The 20,041-nt window shown below is 37.4% G+C and overlaps 1 protein-coding gene across 2 annotated transcripts in view; it reads right to left on the reverse strand.

Moving 5' to 3' along the window:
• Window positions 1-18,738, reverse strand: part of WAPL (WAPL cohesin release factor) — a gene marked incomplete at its 5' end in the record, with an annotated part of 68,639 nt that extends 49,901 nt beyond the window's left edge. Inside the window, 2 exons of one of the 2 annotated variants that reach the window (XM_082002070.1) lie at window positions 126-1,175; window positions 18,222-18,738. In XM_082002070.1, the coding sequence (XP_081858196.1) occupies window positions 126-1,175; window positions 18,222-18,723 (1,552 nt within the window). The remainder of the gene's footprint in view (window positions 1-125; window positions 1,176-18,221) is intronic. The other variant, XM_082002071.1, reaches the window with a different exon arrangement.
• Between the last annotated feature and the right edge of the window lie 1,303 nt (window positions 18,739-20,041).

Below are 20,041 nucleotides of genomic sequence, written 5' to 3' on the forward strand. Positions count from 1 at the left end.
TTTAACTTTCAGGTTTCTAAATCAGTAGTACTGTTCAAACTCCTAGGTATACTGCAAAAAGAACAAAATACAAAAGTCAACTAAATTTAAGTGTTAACTATGTATTCCAGAAGAGTTCTGCTCACCTGCATTAGTACTGAGCTGGCTATCCTGGGAACAGTTTTCATTGCCATCAGAGGTTGACTGTAGCGAAGATGATGGTGCAGTCCTACTTCGTTTTTTGTTAGCTTTCCTTTCCGCTACCTGCCACTCTTCATCTTCATCCTCGCTTTCACTCAGGTCATCAAACCCAAAGTACTTGATTTTGTAATTGGAACTCCCAGAACTTCTAGAGGCGCCTTCATCTCCCCCTCCCTCATCTTGATCATCAAACCCAAAAAACTCTAATTTGACATCCTTTTTGGATTTGGTATTGCTTGGTCGAAACCTGGTTGTAGTTTTTGTAGTAGCAATGTCTGCTTTTTTTCTTAAGCGTCCAGCTTCTCCCAAGTCAGTAGGGGCTGCTGTGGTAAATTCATCAATTCGTTCCATGGTATCCTGTATAGTAACATTACAAACTGACAAGCAAGATGGATGTAGAACAGTGTAGTCTCTAGTCCGTCCAACTGTCCCTCTAAAACTGGTCCCACTACTTAAAGAAACTTTTCTTGCTGGGTTCAGACCATCATTATTTGACTCATTGTTTGCTTTAGATAAAGACTGACTAGTGCCATCCATTAGCTTGTCAAAATTTGTCGCCCCCTGCGGTTTTGCTTTGTTGGATCGACAGTATGTCCTACAGTTGCTTGGCCTAGGAATAGTTTGCACAAGATCTTCACTAATGGCTTCCTTTGGATTTTCAGTATCTTCTTTATCACACTCCTCATCCTTGCTCTTTATCTCCGAGAGATGTTCACTGTCAAAATCTAATATATACTCTCCAGTTCTGGTGTCTTCAGTTTCATCCTCCCATTCATACAAGTGAGTTCTTAATGGCCCCTTCATCTGAGATGTTTCTGATGGAGAGTCTGCTGCTTTTCCGATATGGGAGTCCCAAGAATCTGGCAAATCCTTGGCTTCAATGTTGTATCCAGAAGTGTCTGTAGTTTCAGCATTTGTTTTGTTACTGTCTTCAGCATTCTCATAGACTAAATGACTGTTCTTCTCATTATCTTCATTCAAATTCTGTATTTTATCTACAAGAAAAGATAAATTTATCACTAAAAAGCATTATTAAAAAAATAATCACCCTTGCAGGCAACTTTGAGAAGTCACAATGTAACAGCAAATATTCAGTGTTCAATGACAAAAAACATTAAAGAGGTCCTTATCCTCTTGGTTTACACTTTTTAAGCCTTCCAGTTTAAAATTTTTGCTGTAATAAATCTTCTCACCATTTCTCGAAAAAATATATACTAACTTGAAATTAGCACCACTTTGAAAACATGTGCATCATTAAAAAAACAACAGTAAACCCTAAATACAACCACTTATTTATCTATACAACCTACACAAAAAAGGGAAAAGTCTGCAGTGAAATTTTCAGTGAAGTCAATCACCATTCAATGTTTCACACACAAGTGACTTACAGTGAATAAAGAGCAGTTATAAAGCATTTTCTATGAAAAAAATTTCCTTTGTGTACACAGGTTATAAGAGTGTTGTATTCTATTCTTATGTAAACATACCCCCCAATCCTTGTTTGCATCAAGCTATTGCAACTACACTAGTATTTCAAATGAAAGTTCTGCGATACAGATTTTAGCGTCCAATTTGCTTCAGATGTCCTACTTTAAGTACTTCCTGCTTTTGCATAGAACTTGAAAGGAACAGGTAATATCATTGGAAACACAAAACATGCAAGAATGAATGAACGAACGAACTAAGTTTGCATATATTTATTTTTAATACTACAAGGTGTGTTATAGCAACCTACTGTAGTCAGGAAAGCGGATGCATGGGCAGGTTACAGCTGGTCCTCCAGATATTTCTGGTCTAAGAACTAGATAGTAGTGAGGCATCATCACAGTAGAAATGAAAATCAGCATGGGCCACAGAACCCACCAATGAAGTTATGTAAATTTGATGAAAATTTATTCACTGCCTAACACAATAACTGTACAGCTACTAACACCAGTGGAAGTCATCCACTAACGTGTGTACTAAAAATGCTACAGTTCCTGTTATCATCCTGGTATCATAAGTTTTAATCAATGTACCCTGAACAGAACAGCACACAACTCCAGCAACTGTTATTTTATTTTGCTGCTGCAAATTAAAATATTTGGACTTCCAGAAAAAATGCAGAAAATGCAATTCTGATCACAATCTTAAATTAAGTCGCTTCTGAAATGCAGGTTTTTACAATACACTTCTACAGATCTGAAGAAGAGCTGCTGCCAAAAGTTAAGTCTTGCACTTCTCCAACCCATAACCACACTTGCACCTTATGCTGTCAAAGAGAACAAATTCCAATGCGAGAAAGCAGTTTTGTAAGATTTGTTTCCAGCCAACCAGCATCCACACAATAGTAATGCCAGGAAAGACAGTACTAAGTCTTCCACCTGTTGTCCTCTAAACGGGTAGGGAAACCATTCCCTTTGGTTACCCTGAATACCAACAACAGCTCAGTGGATGTGGTTCTGGAGTTTCATGAAGATAGCATCTGCATCTGCCATACTCTGTTGTTGCACCCCCCCACACACAAAGATACCCAGAAATACAAGTGTGTTATTTCCTGGAAACAGGATGAGCAGAAATTTCTTTGAAGTTTCTGAGACAGTGTAACAAAACACTGGAACCAAGGTGTCTACCGTTACTATCAACACTCACTGTACTGGCTGCCTGGGCCAGGAAAAGCAAGATAAGGAGTCTGACTGGAATGCAGATGACCTTGATGCACAGAAGAGTAGCACATCATGAGATAAACTGGAGAAACAGAAGCAACTGGGACAGGGACAAGTTAAAAAAAAAAAGTGATAGAAAAGAACATGCGCAGAGGACACGGGCACAGAACACTACAGTAATAAACCAGGCTCCACTGGCAGAATGTAACCCCTAAGGTTTAAATGTTAGGTAGCAAATGCTTCCTAAACTCCTCAGTAAAATGAAGGCTTCAGCATCCTTTAGCACTAGTCCTGACTGCATTAAACTTCATCAACTACCATTTACCCGAGTGGCACAGAAGTTTCATACCACTGACCAAAAGGATTCAAGCTTCCTGGTGAGGAAATTGAGCATCGGTACTGTTCCAGGGACTTTTGTTAGTTTGTTTTCAAATTAAAACGACGTCATCTAAATGCCATCCTTGCACATATGGTTTATAAAAGAACTTTAAGGTCCAAGCAGAAAATTCTAGTAAAAGAAATTACTACCAAGCCAATTTTTGCAGGAAATTGGTTTAATCCTAGCTGAAATTCATCAGGGAGACAGGGCTAATAGTATCTCAAACTGCATCTAGGTTTTCTGGGAGTCCACTTGAGGTCTGCCATGGAAGTTTACATACTCAGCTAGAAATAAAAAAAAAAGCTCTTTACAGAATATATGAAATGCAAAACTAAATTCCCCAAAGAACATCAGTCCTAACCATTCCAGTGATGGAATCTTGTTTAATCTTTTTCAGTATCAATACGTTATACAAGAAATCCTGTTATTCCCATTTTAATCTCATGCTTGTGATAATCTAGGAGGCCCAACCAAAGTTAATCTTTCTGTAACCAGAGTGAGTTTGACAGTGTACAATATGTTCCTTTTCCCCACATATGTTTAATATTATTGTGCAACTGAAGACTACCATAATACCTAGTTATGAAAAGTAGCAAATTAAACTCAAAAAGTTTTCAGACTTCCATGCGAAATACACTACTTTGCAGCCTCACCACTACGGTTCCATGTTTGAGTGCATATTTACTTGAATTAATAAAGTCTAAGCAACATTTAAAGTAAGTACATTGAAAATATGCCTGTCTTGGCTTCCTGACCAATACTTTACTGAATTGTTAGGAAGAAGTTTCAGTATGTGTTTCGGGAAAGGGAATGGTTTTCCCATCCTAAGGAAGACTGGGATTTTTAAGAGCCACTTTTCATACCAGGATCAAGTCAAGCCTCATCTTCCCAGGGAAGGAATAGAATGCATGTTCTATGCACATTACATGTGCAGAATGCCTATGCACATTACAAACTAAGAGTCAAATAATTCTGTTTTGAGATGAAAAAACCTGAAATTTAATTTTATACTGTCTTAGCTTGAATCATTATCATCTCAGGTACAGTCTGTACTCTCAAGCAGAAAAGAAGATCAACATATCAAGCCTGGAAAACAGGCCAAAGATATATATAGAAATACATAGCTCATGCACATTAGTAGCATTGACAAAAAACGGGAAAAATTACCAAGGAACCTGTCTCCAAAGAAATGTTAATCAACTGTTCTGAAAAAGTTTCGTTGGTTTTGTTTGGGGTTTTTTGGTGGTTTTTGGTTGCTTTTTGTTTTGTTTTACACTCTGCTACTAGCACATCACAAAAATCATGACTACCCTACAACATACACTTTCACAAATGTTCTCTTAAAACTCCAGATTTTTAATAGGCAAAATGCAAAGACATTCAGGGAGTGCATATTTAAGCCTTTCACCTAAAAATCACTTAATCTAAAACATACTCTCTAAATTCTCCTGTTCATTCATCAGTTCTGAAGCAGTGGTCAGCAATTGAAACCACTTCACTCTTTCAGTCCCTTGCCAGGAAGTTACTCTGTCAGTAACCAAGAGCTAAAGTCATCACCTACCAGGTCTTTGTAAGAAAGATGATCCTTATGACACTTGTATCAGCTACAGTGCTGCTTTTATTTTAAAAAAGTTCTTCTAACATGCATTAGATATTTCACCAAGGAATAATAAACCCAAACAGATAACTAAAATTCACTCGTAATGAAAATATCAAGTTTGATGATGTAGCTACATACACTGAAAAACTATTCTACAAATTGTTCTAGAGTTTTTTAGAATGCACTAAAATTAGCCTAATATTTGTAGGACTCTGAGCAAGCAACACAGTCCCATCTAGTCATCTGTGACCTATTAAGGGAACAAAACTTTCTACTCTCTTATTGCAGAAGCCTCATTTGGACAAAATGAAGCATCAGCTGAGAGATGCATCACAAGAACAATCCTTCTTCACATGTAGTTTCTCCATTTCAACTTCTCTGTACTTACTGCACTGAGGTTGCTACATTTTTTCTTCCCAGAGTGGCTCCTATTCTCATCTCCAATTTCACATTTACCCCACCTGCCTGCTCTTCTCCTCCTGCTCGTTCCCAACAGTCCTAAGCACAAAACTGAGGAAACTGAGCTAACTATTAATTCCCCAATGTCAGCCTCCACCACCTCCAAGAGGACCACCAAAACTACACAGGTATTTCAAGGCGATAGTACACCTGCGTATTAGTAAAAATTGATCAGACTGGGTTAAGGCAGTAGCACCATACATCTAGTCCTTCCAGACTTGCATTCCTTGTTTCTCTTCATCTGTAAATGTGAGTAAAATCACTTTCTCCAGTCAGCTGAGCTGACTAATAACAAATCCATTCTATCCCAGTCAAACAGCTTTACTGATGCTTGGTTTACTACACTTCCAAGAACTGATCTTAAAAGCCAAACACTCATCATTAACAGCTCTTTCTGTACCACAATAGGACTCCTGTTGCCTTTGTACAAGCTATGCACGGTTTTAAGTATGTGCATAAGCAACTTACCGAGTTGTCTCTGAAAATACTCTGGAAGTATCAACAAAACGTTACATCACATTTTTTCACTCTCAGCTTGTAATTTAACACTGCATACAAAGTTTGAGTCAAGAGATTAAACAGCAAATAAGTGGCAGTTAACCACCCCCCCTTCATTTTGCACCTTTTGGACACCAAAATTTTAAAACCACCCAGTATGTCAGAAGTGTTAGTAACTGCAGCAGGGAGGTTTCTTCCTCTCCAGTAATAATCAAGGCTGATGGAAAATGTAACATGTAAACCATTTACTGTACACCAGGTAGAAAGTTGGACTTTAAAACTGGATCATCATGATGCGTTATTGGAAAACTAAGCAGTGACATTTCGAGGAATATTGCCTCAAAGGATACTTTGTCAAGCCACTGTTTTCATCTCATCAGAGGGTCAACAACTGTCAGACTGAAGCTTCTATACCAGAAATTACTGCAAATCACTTGCTAATTGCCCAAAGGTGCACAATACCAGCAATTCCCATAAATATAGTAATTTTTAAAATCAAGGTTATCTGTAGTAACTATTACAGCAGAAGCTAGCATGACTGGAGAAAAACATATAATTTTATTTACAGAAAGCACAGAGAAAATATGAGAAAATAAACTAATTTTGAATGATTAGATATTCTGTAGTTCAAAAGAGGCATGTAATTTCTCCTCCCATTTTAACCGCAATTAGGCTCTTCTGGGGCTCAAATATCAGAATAAATCTCCCAAGTAATTTCAGATCAGCAATAGCATGTAACTATATAATCCACCAGAGTCGTCTTTTTTTTTTTTTCCCCCCTCAGGTACTACATAATATTCCGAAGAACCGTAACAATCTGCTGTAGTAATCATGATTTGTTTTCTGGTAAAATCTCTAGAATTTAATTACCAGAGTATGAGAGAACCAATCCAAATGACTGACAGGTCTGAATTAAACATTAACTAATAAAGAAAAACACCCACATATTTATACATAACTCTTGCTTTATTTTACCCTCTAGCTTATGTCACTAGCAAGACAGGGATGTCTTAAGTATTGCTGATGAATTAAAAAAAAAAAGTGAAATTTCCACCCTTTCTCACCAAACACATTGAGATGTTTGCACAGAGATGAACACGACCACACTTCACAAAGCTACATTTAAGTGATTATGATGATTATTGTCCCAAATAACCTTTGTAAGATGACCACTAGAGACAAAAATGCAAGTTCATATACTGCAAGATATTCAATTTATATAAGGTAATAGTTTATACTCCTTAGATATATGAAAAAGTTCAAACAATGGGAATGTAACGGTTCTCAAAATCCCACTGCTTTTTCAGTAATAAACCTTTAAACATTAAAAAAATGCACATCTAGACTTATTATATCGTTTAGACTAAATAGATATAAAGAGAACATTCTGTTCAAGTAGTTTTTAAAAATACATATTTAATATAAGCACTCGCTTAGTAGATGGAACAAATGCTACTCTATATACCCAACAAAACAGAAAAATGCATTGTGGCTACCATGAGTAACCATAGTGGGACCACCTCTTGCCTTTTCATTTTTAAGATCATGTACAAATGAAAGAATGCAATTCTAAGCTTAATTTTTTTTAAAAAAAAAGAGAAATCAATTTTCTTTAGAGATAAAACACCTACATCCTGGGATCAGGAGCTGGACACCTCTGATGGTTTTGACATTAAGATGTCTCAGATTTCAACTTTATTTTTTCACTAAGTACCCATAACACATCTCACCCTGATTTTAAAAGGTTTTTCTTCTTAATGTCTACCTACGAACGTCTACCTGAAAATACACTGCCAAATAGCCCTCAGAAGCATCACTATGTCTTCATCGTACTATGAGAAAAGGAAGGAATATCTTCCCACTCACAAAATATTTAGTTCAATCACAGTAATAATAAAGACACCATATAGTTACAGACTTGTTGATGGTGAAAGGTCTAAAAAAATAGCAAGGCTTTCAGAAACTGCCAGACTGAAAAGAATTACTTTTTTTTTAATTGTATGCCATCCATAAAATAAATGTTTTAAACTGAATGTTACAAAGAAAACAAGGTAAGTTAATAATTGAAGACAGACAATTTCCAATATGCTTCTTACCTTCAATCTTTAGCTATGTATTATCTTTAAAGAAGAAAAAAGTGAAGGCCAATAGTTTTTCCAGAGCAAAAGCCACGCTAAACCAGTTGAGCAAGACCTCCAGTACTAATTCTAGCACAGGCAGTGAACATGAAAAGGGGACTCCAAGGAATCTCTCTATCCTCCTGGCTCATAGAACTTCACTTCTGGATTAATGGTGAAATAAGAAAAAGAAATTACTAGAAGAACCAATAAAGAGACCATACAACAACTTATCTCCCCAAGTGGCTAAGGGATTCCAGTCACTTTATATTGTATACGAAATGGCAAAGAAACAGAGACAGGTGCATAAAGGTTTTAAAAATGTTAAAGTATGAGTAATTCTAAACCTGACCTTTGACTGTCCCCCACTGCTTGGAGTGGTGTGGAACACATTCACTCCTCCTTTCTCACCTCTGGTAATGACAGGTACACATAAGGGGAAGTTACTGCTACAAGCAACAGAGCACTGTGACAGCCACTGACCAGAATCATCTGCAAGTACAAGGCAGCTGCCTGTGAAACAAGCGAGCATGATCCCAGGACCTAGGAATAAGCATCAACAGACCAAAAGGCACAGGCAAAAACCAGCTGCATTGCCTATAGGTGCAACAGGTCAGCAGAGTCCAGAGCAGCCAGGTAAAGATGCCTACTATGAGAAAGAGTTCAATGAGTAATTAACACAAAGTTTTCCTACTGGTGATTTTGAAAGGAGATACAGGCAGAGAATACTAGAAACTACCTGAAAGTACCTGGGGAGAAAGGAGGAGAAAGTAAGGCGGGGGGGGAGGAAACACAGGATGACTACACACAAGACACAACAGGAGCTTAAGAGGTTGCACAAGTGATCTCAGGAGCCTGAAGTGTTTTTCCAGAGTTTGTTATACATCTGGCCAGAGTTGCTCTGTTTGGTCAAACTAGAGCTACTTCTCTTTTCGACTGGACACCTTTGCGGATTCCTCAGAATTTTTCAGACAGCTCAAACTGGTACTTTCTCCTATCATCACTGATGACATACTAGAATATTTACAGTAATGAAACTATATTGATATGACTGACTGATCACCTAGTGTTCCACTTTTAGCATTTGGGTACACATTACAAGAACCATCCTCATTCCTGCTCAAGGTACACCATCATGGCGTTTACTGTTGCATTAACTCAAACATGGTCAAAACCTGCTCCAGGCAGGGCCTAAAAGCAGTGAGCAGGTTCATGCAGAAGGGGGAAGCTATAAAAACAATTCTTATCATTTCGCACAGGAAATTAGAAGTTTGACAGAGCCTTCTTACTTGAAGAGGGAACACTGAAGTTTCAAGAAAAAGATAACACTCCTTCCATCAACTACCAAAGCTGCAAGAGTCAACAATTTCATAGCGTGATCCTTAGGGTACAGCGTATACCAAGATGGAATCCAAAACAAAATGAAGAGGAAAAATCCTTTAGGAAACCAAACACTTTTCATGGCAAAAAAATGCTATAATGCAAACCAACCACCGAGAAATGTGTCCTCCAGCCTAGTCCCCATCTCAATTTCATTTCATTTCCATTGAACTTAGAGCCAAGCAACTTAGTCTTGTAAGTCTGAAAACATCGTTTTCAGCTCCACAAAAATCAAATCAGCATTAATGGTCTAACACTAATTGCCTAAAGTCAAACACTATACGTTTGTGTTAACAATTCAGTGATAGCGCTGCAGAACCTTATTTGCTATTTTTAAGTTACTTGGAGCACAGAGCAGACTCTTAGGCTCTGAGAACAATGTCTCAATGTAAATTTCTGTCCTGAACAGATTTGAGGCTCACAGAACAAATAAAGCTCATTGTCCCACAACTCAACCACCCCACCCCGCTGCAGCCTCCCCAACACCAACCTGTGACTGGGCAGGGGACAGCACACGCTTCAGACAATGCGCAGCAACACCTGCTGGCTAGCCAGCGGGCTGCTGCCTCTTCAAATGGCTTAAGAGACCCAGTTATAACCGCATTTTCCTTACCAGCATGCGGACAAGAGAGAGGTAAGGGAAGAGGTGAACCAATTCAACTCAGTTTTTCACTCCACCATTTTTTATGACACTTGGAATAGCATTGTATCTTTGAAATCCCTCCTTACCACTCAAAGTTTGATCAAAGCTCATTAACAAGTACAAATGTTATTAGGAAATTGGAAGAAAAGGACAGTTAATATTAGCCTTGGTATGCTAAGAAAACATGCTAAGATGTCAAAATATATGTCACATTATGCAAAACAAATGCTTATTTTTTCTACTTACTCATGGAAGAGTTGCCAGTATTAAATGTCAACCCTACTAACCTGAACTCCAGGTTAGCTTTCTCTCATTTCTAGCAATTCTTGGTGAACCCTAACCAAAGCATCCTCCAAGCTCCAAACAAAAGATATATTGCCTTCTACAGCTTTTGCAGCATGAGACCTTATGTTCCTTCATTGCTGTGTAACTAGCTGTAGAAGTCTTAAATTTAATACCAAAAGGAGCATGATTGAATTAGTATACACATGAAACAAATCTATGAACTTAAAATAGGTTTCTTTTAGTATTAGCCACACAGAATTCATTGCGAATGTATAGATAATATTGAAGTTAGTCAGAAGCAAATAAATCTTTAAAGGGCAGGCAGGTGGCATGATGCCAATTTTCTATTCCTCCTTATTTGTCTTCAAATAGATACCCGACTACCAAGACTGATGTAAAAGCAAGAAAACAAAATGTTAAGGAAAAGGCGGCGCTAAGCTAAAAAAAAAAAAGTGCATCCAGGGCCTTCAGATCCCTCCAGCTACTGAGGGCACATACATTAACAGGCTACAGCTCCAGAACAGACCACTGACAACAGGATGTAGGGAACAGTTTGTTAAGCTCATGAGCTACAGACCTGCTGATATTCTTGAACACTCAGAAACATTTATTACGGCTCCATTACATCATCACCAATGTTCCCAAGCATAAAGCTACATCACTTTACAACTTGAAGCAGACCAAGCTAAAGGCAAAGATGATTCTTTACCAGGTGCTTGTCACTCCTCATTTCTGGGAAGAGAGCCCAAATGAGACATACACACTGCGTCTCCTCTGGTTTGGACAGAAAAATCAGCAACTGCAGAGAAGCCATGCTTTTCTCCAAATAAGAAATCTAACGTCATTACAGTTTCTCTCTTCTACCCTACATTGGAAATGAAATGTTTTTGTTGGTAAGGAGAAAAGGTTACAGACTAAACTGCTTTGATCCATTTTCTGCCTATGATTGAACAGCTGGGAAATACAGAAAAAAGCTTATGGAAATAAAATACACAATTCTAAGAAATGGGCAAAATTTACTTAGATCTGTCATTATTCATCGGTGCCCGTAAGACCTCGAAAAGCTGTGCCTGTTAGCAGGCATAAACGGAAGATAAGAAGCATAAGAGTATCAGAAGATTAGACTCTCAAGACCAGTTTCATGGCTGACAATCACTAAAATAGCTAAAATTATAGAACCACCATCCATAGCTATGATTACTAATTCTTACATAATTCTGGTTCTTTATTCTTTCTGAATAAAAATGGATTCCCAACAAGTTTGCATATGGGTTGGATAGACACTGTTTGCCTCTGCAGATGTTTTAAGTGGCATCTTCTTTTGTAGAAGAATTCCACAGAAAACCTTAAAGTGACAAGATTTAATTTGCTGCCGTCACAGAACTATCTTCCTTAAAAGGTTTGCTTTTCTTGTTTCCTGTCCAGCACCCTGAATATCAAAATCCTAAGGCAACCTATGTGAAAAGTTTGAATTCTTTATTTATTGAGACCATGTACAAAACAAGTTCTCAATCACATTGCATCTCCATTTCAGTTAAGAGTAGCTAGTTTTCTAAACATATAGCTTGTGAGACAGAAGACACCTTTTCTTCTCTCAAATCACCTAGATGCAGCCTTTCAGTTTGGTAACACAGTGTTCAGCATCTCTAATAGACCATGATTGTAATTCCATGAACCTCAGAGATATTCACCTGAATATGAACTTCTGCTGCTGCCGTCAGCACGACACCCCACCATGCTGTGGCTCCACTCTGTGAAAGGCTAAACCCTAACCACTATTTTTGTCTTCCAGCAAAGAATTAAGCTTTGAAGAACTCTACAACACTGTAAGCAAAGCTATTCGGTCAGAAATGGTCCTGAACACATGAGAAATTGTGCATCATCAAATCCAATCATCAGAAGAGCTGCTACACTCTGTAACACAAGAGTTATCAGAGCCTGAATTACCTGTATCATGTGTTCCCCTCTGATGGGAAGTCTAGTGAAACAGACACATTCTTCCTCACTGGTACCTCAGAAGGGCACCTTTTGCTCAGAGAAGCAGGAGAAAGCTGATCCAGGGAATTTTTTCCCTTGCAGGGAAAACAACACAAGTGTCATGGGCAACACAAGGCGTTGGCACATGCCAAAAAAGCTTGTTTTCACCGACTTTTGTAGTGTAAGCGCTTATGAAAAAAAACTATTAAAGCATATTATAACATACCAGCACTAAAAACTGTCAGAACAAATGTATCCTTCAGCTAAGTCAGTCTGAACTCAGACACTACTCATAAATACGTTGAAAAACTTTACTGAATACAGTAGCAGTTTCTTAAAAGAAAATATAAGCTAAGTTTGAACTTTAAAAACATTTTCCATACAGTTAATAAGATCTCAGCAGTTTGAACCTGAAATGGCTTCTTTCCCAGCTGTCTTCTGCTTTCCTGCATGCTTTGGCCAGCTTAAGAGGTATGCACGTTAACAGGTTTTTTTCTTCTACAAGCACTGACCAATTGTTTTGAATGCAAAGTTATTTTAACTTTTTAAACATGAAAGAAGTTAAGATGCTGTCAAAAGTTTGACCTTTAATAAACTAACTGTTCATTGTACAAGTCCACAAAGAAAGCATAATTTTTAAAAGTATTGATTCCAAAAAAGGTATTGAGAATCCCACTGTTGTTTGGGAAAGGGGAGTTCTAGATTGAGGGGAAAAAGTACAGTGAGATACACAGAATGCATTTTCCTGTCATCAGGAAAAATATGTTGCAGAAATCAGAAGATGCTTTCCAAAATACTGGGGTCTTCTTCCCGTATTGCTATTTTAGCAGACCAGTATAAACACTGAAATTAAACAGAATTTCAGTCGTTTCAGACTTCTGAAAAACACCAAAACCACCCCCAAAAACTCAACACCAGATCTTCAAACAAGTATCAAAGTAATATTAAAAAAAAAAAAACAAAAAACACCAAAAAAGAACAATTAACACACCAGGTTGATCTTGGGCTACTGACACAGCAAAAACTGCATGTAAGGGAAGAAGCGATATCTTTAAGAGGGGGAAACATAACAAAAACAACTGAAGAAGAGAGGACTTGTGGATAAACCACAGCTATCTATATAACCAGCATAACTACTGCCATCTAAACAAGCCTCGTAACACTGAAATTCTATGGGCACACATATTTTCTGGCAGCCCTTTCCCCTTGTCTGCTATCAGTTTCTTAATGCTTTGAGCAAGCCAGAGCACAGCTGCAGTTCTTTTTAATCATGGTTGCTGCCAGCTGTCTCTCAAGACAGCCAAATGCTCAGACCTCATTCAGTTTCCCCCAACTTTTTGCTCCATTTTTGGACAGAAAATGACTAAACTGAAATTCTTCCTCAAGAGATAAATAAATTACACTCAACAGCTCTACAGAGCAAGAAAGATAAGATTACTCAGACCTAGCTATTATCTTAAATGTCCATTTCACCGTTGAACACAAAATAGAAGTGCTAAAACAATTTGAAAGGAACACCCTGGCAAATCTCGTTGTCCAATGTAATTATCTAATGAACTTGCATTTGAGAAGCTGAAACTTAACTCTAAAGATAGAGCTCCCCCACCCACATAATCAGGATGCAGAGGCTTTGCAGACACATTCACTAAGGTACTATCTGTCTGTCAGGAACAGACCTGATGACTTGAACTATCTTGTTTTCAGGGCAACCGTTTTCTGCAAATGACTCTATTCACTCAGTAAGCTTTTCAAGCAACTGAACACAACTAAGATTCTGCATATTGGGTCATGAAGTAGTTAAGCACAGTTGTATCTCTTCACCTCTGCATTGCATAAGCACAAGTTATTAAGAAGGACTGCATTTGCCATTTTGATGGCAATACCAACATGTGCATGAGCCTCAAGTGAAAAAATGAGGGCATTAAGAACTACCTAGAAACACAAAAGAACTGAATAGCAGACAAGAGGCAAATGTTTCCTTACAGCACCAAGAGCAAAACTACTCCCAGACTTGGTTCAATACCAATACATAGTAACAAATGACATGATGCTGAATATCTATTTTCATAATTACTCTAACTGTTAAGAAAAAAAAATGCAAGTATCACAAATACCTTACATGCAATAATTTGTCCTTTTAATCTTAAAAAAACCTCAAAGGGCACTGCCGAGACAATAACCACAAAATCTGTGCTTAGCATCACAACACAGCAGAAAGAGATACTATTCCTACACTGCTCTGTATTCTGAAAAGACATTTTAAGCCATTCTATTTTCTATTTCTTACAGCAAGCAAAATATATTTTCAAGAAATAAACTCATGGGCTTTAAAACAAATCGGACTTAATCCCTACCCAATTAAAATACTTCTTGGTTAAAAACATCATTAAATACCTAATGTTTTAACTTAATATTACTTATTTACATTAATTCTATTTAACAGTCCACAAACAGGAACACGAGGTGTGCAAAGATGATGTCTATCATCCAACCACTTCAGACATCTCTTGACCCAAGTGCCTTCTCTGATGAACAGCAACAACATCTTGGACTAGACCCTCCAAAGGCTTGAGTTACAGAGCTGACCACTGTGGCACAGAAACAAAAGACAGCAGGTGATCACAACATCCAGAGTCAATGCACAAACTCACACACAAGAATGCCACAAGTGCCCTAAACTGAAACTTTTTGCTAGGTATGAATTACCAGTTTAATATTTTCCCAATGACACAATCTGTTTTCTTGCTACCAAGTCCTCCTACCTTAACAAAAGTGACCTGACAGTAACTATTAATACCAAATACTCTTGCTATTTCTAATGTACCTTAACTCTTACTATTTGTAAATTACCTGGTGCGTACAGGATTACTCATGAACTGTTCTTCCGACAGTATTAAGTCTTGATCAAGCAACATTACGGTAAGATTATGAAAAGCCTTCCGCATTAAGAGCTTCTCACAGCCTTTAAAATGTGATTGTTACAAGCACTAGCTGAAGGCTATTAAAAAAAAAAAAAAAGAGACCAATAAGTCATTTTAAATACAAGATAAGAGATCCTCAGCTGTGTTACATGGTTGCACAACTATTAAAACAATCCAAAAAATGGACTGCTTTTTAATACCAAACATTAGTTAAAATTAACTGACGTTGCATCACCTTCATTTTAATGTCCAAAGAAATGGACATGGAGACAGGATAATACCTTTGGAGCAGAATTAGCAGGCTAAACTGTAGCTCTCAGCTTGCCCATAGCCATGTTAAGTCACGGTTTTCACCTTATTCTAATTCTTAACCTTATTTCAGCTAGGTTTAGGATTAAGATACAATGACGGCACATGCTATCAGGAAGTCTTGAAACCTTAACTCATGCACTGTCTAGTCAGCATCAGGACAAGGACTAGCAAATTGCACTTAAAACAAGTTAACAAGGACTTTCATGAACATCAGTGCTAACATAGCCTAGTTTCCTATACCTAGAGATACAGTGTTGTATGTGGGTTAAGGTTGAGCTCACATTGCAGTGTCTCTCACGCTAGGAATATTAATAGTTATATCTGCTTGCCCTTTTTTTTTTTTTTCTCCTTTCTTTCCTCTTCAGAAATAGTAGAGCTTGCTGTCTCAAGGATCTATAAGCCCTCTGAACAGATCAGGTTGAACCTGGTGGAGTTCAAGAGTCACCAGGAAGGGGAAAATGATTATGGGGAGTGTGAGAAGACATAAGCAGAAGTACATACACTGTACCTTAGGAGACCACACAACAAGAAACAACAGGCTTTTTTCTCCAAGTTCCCTCTTCTCCCATGCCCCCACCCCTAAATCAATAAAATTAACTCTCTCCAGTTCTGAAAGATAGCCTCACATCAAACTTCACTTAATAGTCAATGTAACAAAGAAGCCTTTGAAGTACCTACATTTACACTGGCTAACTATACCACTATCTCTAATTGCTCAATGTTCCGAGTGACGTACTCAGAGAGAATTTTTATTTATTTTGGATAGGTCTACATGCAAGCATAATAGCTGTTTAAACCATCCACGTTTCATTTACAGTAACTGTCCAAAATAAACACGATCACCAAAACTAGAGTCTTTGTTTCCTTACCCTTATTTAAAGGCCCTCCTCGGATGTTTTGCAAAGATTCATTCTCAGTTTAATTTAATTTCTGAAGAAAGCTATGAAATGGGTTTTTATCTCCATTTGACTGGGTGTAAACAGAATGTAATAGATTCTGAATGAACAGTATCATTAGATCAAGATCCCCCTTGCCCTTCACTACAACTGGCTGAATTGCAGTCAGTAACAAGTACTTCGTGAAAGCATGAAAGAACAGAATTCCTTCAGTAAACTGTTTAAGTAATCTCCCCTCCCCTGCATCCAGACCACCACCACACTCAACGGCCACTGAGGACTTATCCACCAAGATTCATCAGCTTCCTTTTTAGAGTTGTATATATATATTTATGGTTCATATAGTACAGTATATAAAACTCCTAACAAGGAGTTCTAGAATTTAAACATCAAATTAAAAAGTTTTTCTGCACTGAAATTGTATTTCACTATTTAACACAATACTGGAACCAGAAAGCACCAATGAAACTGCTGAAGTCTCTTGGCCTTTCACACACCATGAATTTTCAGAGCTCTAGCACATTTTCTCCCTCAGTTCTGATATTTTCTTTTCCAACCTGAAAAATACTGTTCTAACAAAGCTTTTCTACATGGAAACCATTTAACTGTAAAACCTGCTCTGCTACAATTTCTCATTAACAACCAAGGAAACTCATTACTATTTCTTCTCCTTGTAAATACTGGGGGATGAATCTATTCAATCTCTCAGGAAAGCTATATTCAAATAGCATTTCCGGACTGAAGGTGGATCATACTTACAGGTAAATAAACTGCAGAAAACCGTATGAAAACAAGACATATTTCAGCAGCAAAAATAAGAGTAAGATCAACAGACAACTACACATCCCACCAATGCGTCTATTAAACTACAGTTCAATGTAGTTTGTACAGTTCAATCAACATTTCTTGGTTATTATCACTAATAAAATTATCTTGCAAATAATTGAGCTATGCATATTTTCCACTACTCAGCATTTTCTTGACCGCTGTATTGCAACTGAATAAGTCCACTCACATTTCTGATCCTAGGGTTAACTACATCTGAGAATTCAAAGTTATGTAAGTTCTTCCCATTTAAGTTGATTATGATAACCCAGAGCAAGTCAGTAGGTGTCATCTTCATCAACGTTCATCTAATGTGATCTTCTGCCCAATTTTAGAAGCTACGGTTTAATCAGCCCATTATGTGAAAACTTCTAATGAGATATAATAGCATCTGATCTTGTCTAAGAATGACTTGAACAAAATTACAGAGATGTTCAGCTCCATGGGGTTTGTGAATTCCCTCTCAAAAGCATTAAGGTATCTTACAAGCACTTCAGAGCCTGAAAACAGCCCCTAAAAGAAGTTTGACAGAATTTAGTTTCATAAGTCTTAAGCTTTTTATGTATGCATTGATAAAGACGTGCTAATTAAAAAAACAACTTTGTGCAACTAAAGTTCAGAAAACTACTTTTTCCATCCAAATAATTAAATATGGCAGGTTGCAAGCTGTATCTGCACCTGCATGGAAATAACCATGTACCTGCACTAAACTAAACCCAGCAGCTTAAGAATAAAGCATTCTATTATTACCAACTCATGACTCTTAAAAATACATGTTAAAAAAAACCCCACAAATGCACTGAGCTCAGAACAGATTTTAGAAAAGGAAGATTCCATTCTATTCAAGGTGGACTAACATGCTACGTTGAATCTAAAGCACTGTATCTCAATTTGCTGATGTAAGGATTAGAGTGCCAAGGATCTCAGACCAATATGTAAAACACAGAATGCCTCCTGGTGTTTTTAGTTCAATAGCATATCCTTTACAATTAAGAATTAATTGCCCTATGTTTTATTAGAATATTTAACCAATCCCTGAAAACACAAAGTCTAAATGCAGTTTAGTAAAAATCAAAGGATACCTGGACAATTGAATAAACATACCTGCAGTCACAAGTTTAGTACTGCTGCCTTTGCAGTCTCCATCTTCCACGTTTTTGCTTGTGCTCCTTTCTTTTAGGAGAGGAACAGTATTGTCAAAAGATATGCACTTGCTGGATGCAATGTTTTCTCCACTGTCTGGCTGATTAATTCTGCTGTTAGCTTCAAGTAGAGGAGTGAAATCCTCAGACTGAGCAGTTTCACCGGGTTCCAACTGAGAGGAGCTTTTAGCCTGTGACACATTCTTTGAAGACACAGGAAGAGATTCTTCATCACTGTCAAATCCAAATGGATCCTCTGTTACCTCATCTTCAACTTTGGGTTTTTTAGGAACTTCAGAAATATCTGGTTTGACACTGGGCCTCTTCTGTCCTAATTTGGCCATGAAGGTGGTTTCTCCCCATTTTGTACTGAGGGTGGTCCGTTTGTTGGAAAATACTTCATCAAACTTGGAACTGCCGTTTCCCCCTTTCCGGCTGTAGGTCTTTCCAAATCGAGATGTCATTTTGGCTCCTGTTTCATATTCTCTGTTGGAAAAGAAAGAAGAAACAAATTCACTAACTTTTTAGTAGAAATTTTTGTACTTCCATCCTTTATTTGGCCTACAAGCACCAGGCATGTACATTTCACACAAGCAACAGATACATCATCTGGGCCTTTCTACAGACTAACTCCATTACATATGAATGTCATTATGTCAAAAGTTTCTGCAATAAGTAATGTATCTAGCAACTTAACTCGAAATTCAGTTACTTGCACATTTATAAAACAATAGCACAATGGATCCTTAAGAAAAATCTGCTATGAATACATTATTTTTGGTATTGCTTTGCTCTAATTTTATATTTTCAAGTATAGATGGCACTGCTTTCATGAAACATCAGCAGAAAACTAAACAATATTTTCACCACATCTGAACACGCAGCGCTCTGCTACAGTCCAATAACACAGTATGGCTTTAGAAAGACTCTTGGTAGTTAAGAAAAAAAAAGTCAATATTTCAAGTTGCTGTAGATATTTTAAATACTAATTAATCACAAATAACGATGACAACTTCACCCCATGTTCTTCTCGCACACTCAGACTTACTTAGCAAGCGTATTATTTGGTAATACAATGTGGTTTATGCCATCTGCACAGCCACAGTCAAGACTGATACATAGCATTATCCCATGAATAAATCTGATTGATCAAGGGACAGGAACAAAGAGACATTTCTCAATCCATTTCTAAGAAGATGGAGGACACCTTATGCAGACCAGCATAAACCATGACTGTTTACTGGCTGTTACAACTGCAGCCGGATTCATAGTTTGCTCTCTCAAAAGAATAAAGTTCAAATACAAACAGATTAAATAGGAACACATTTAAACAGTTCCCTGCATGTATTCTATTCCTACTTTTGTTTAACTCAAGAAGGAAGACACACCACTTTGTTTCTTTTTCCCAAAACAAATACTTCAACTACTGGACAAATTACAACATAAAAACAAAACAATCGTATCTGTTCTGTAAACCAGCTTTTTTTTTTTTTTTTTTTGGCCCAAACATGAATAGGAAATTGGAATTCTTTATAGTCAGTCTGAATCTAATCAGGTCCATCTTTCTCCCTGAAATTACTTTTCGTACTGGAGAAAAGTCTGTTAAAAGAAGGGGGGCATTTATTTAAGCTACAGAATCAAAGTCATCCAATTTTTAAAGTGTCAACCGCCTTCATATATAGTAAAGTAGATAAAAAATTAGCACTTAAAATAATTGTTAATAAACTTATCACATGATTCCTTTGTTCGAGACAACTTTATTATCATTCCCCTGAATATGTG

The sequence above is a fragment of the Phaethon aethereus genome, assembly GCF_964289735.1.
Source record: "Phaethon aethereus genome assembly, chromosome: 7".
In the NCBI taxonomy this organism is placed as follows: Eukaryota; Metazoa; Chordata; class Aves; order Phaethontiformes; family Phaethontidae; genus Phaethon; species Phaethon aethereus.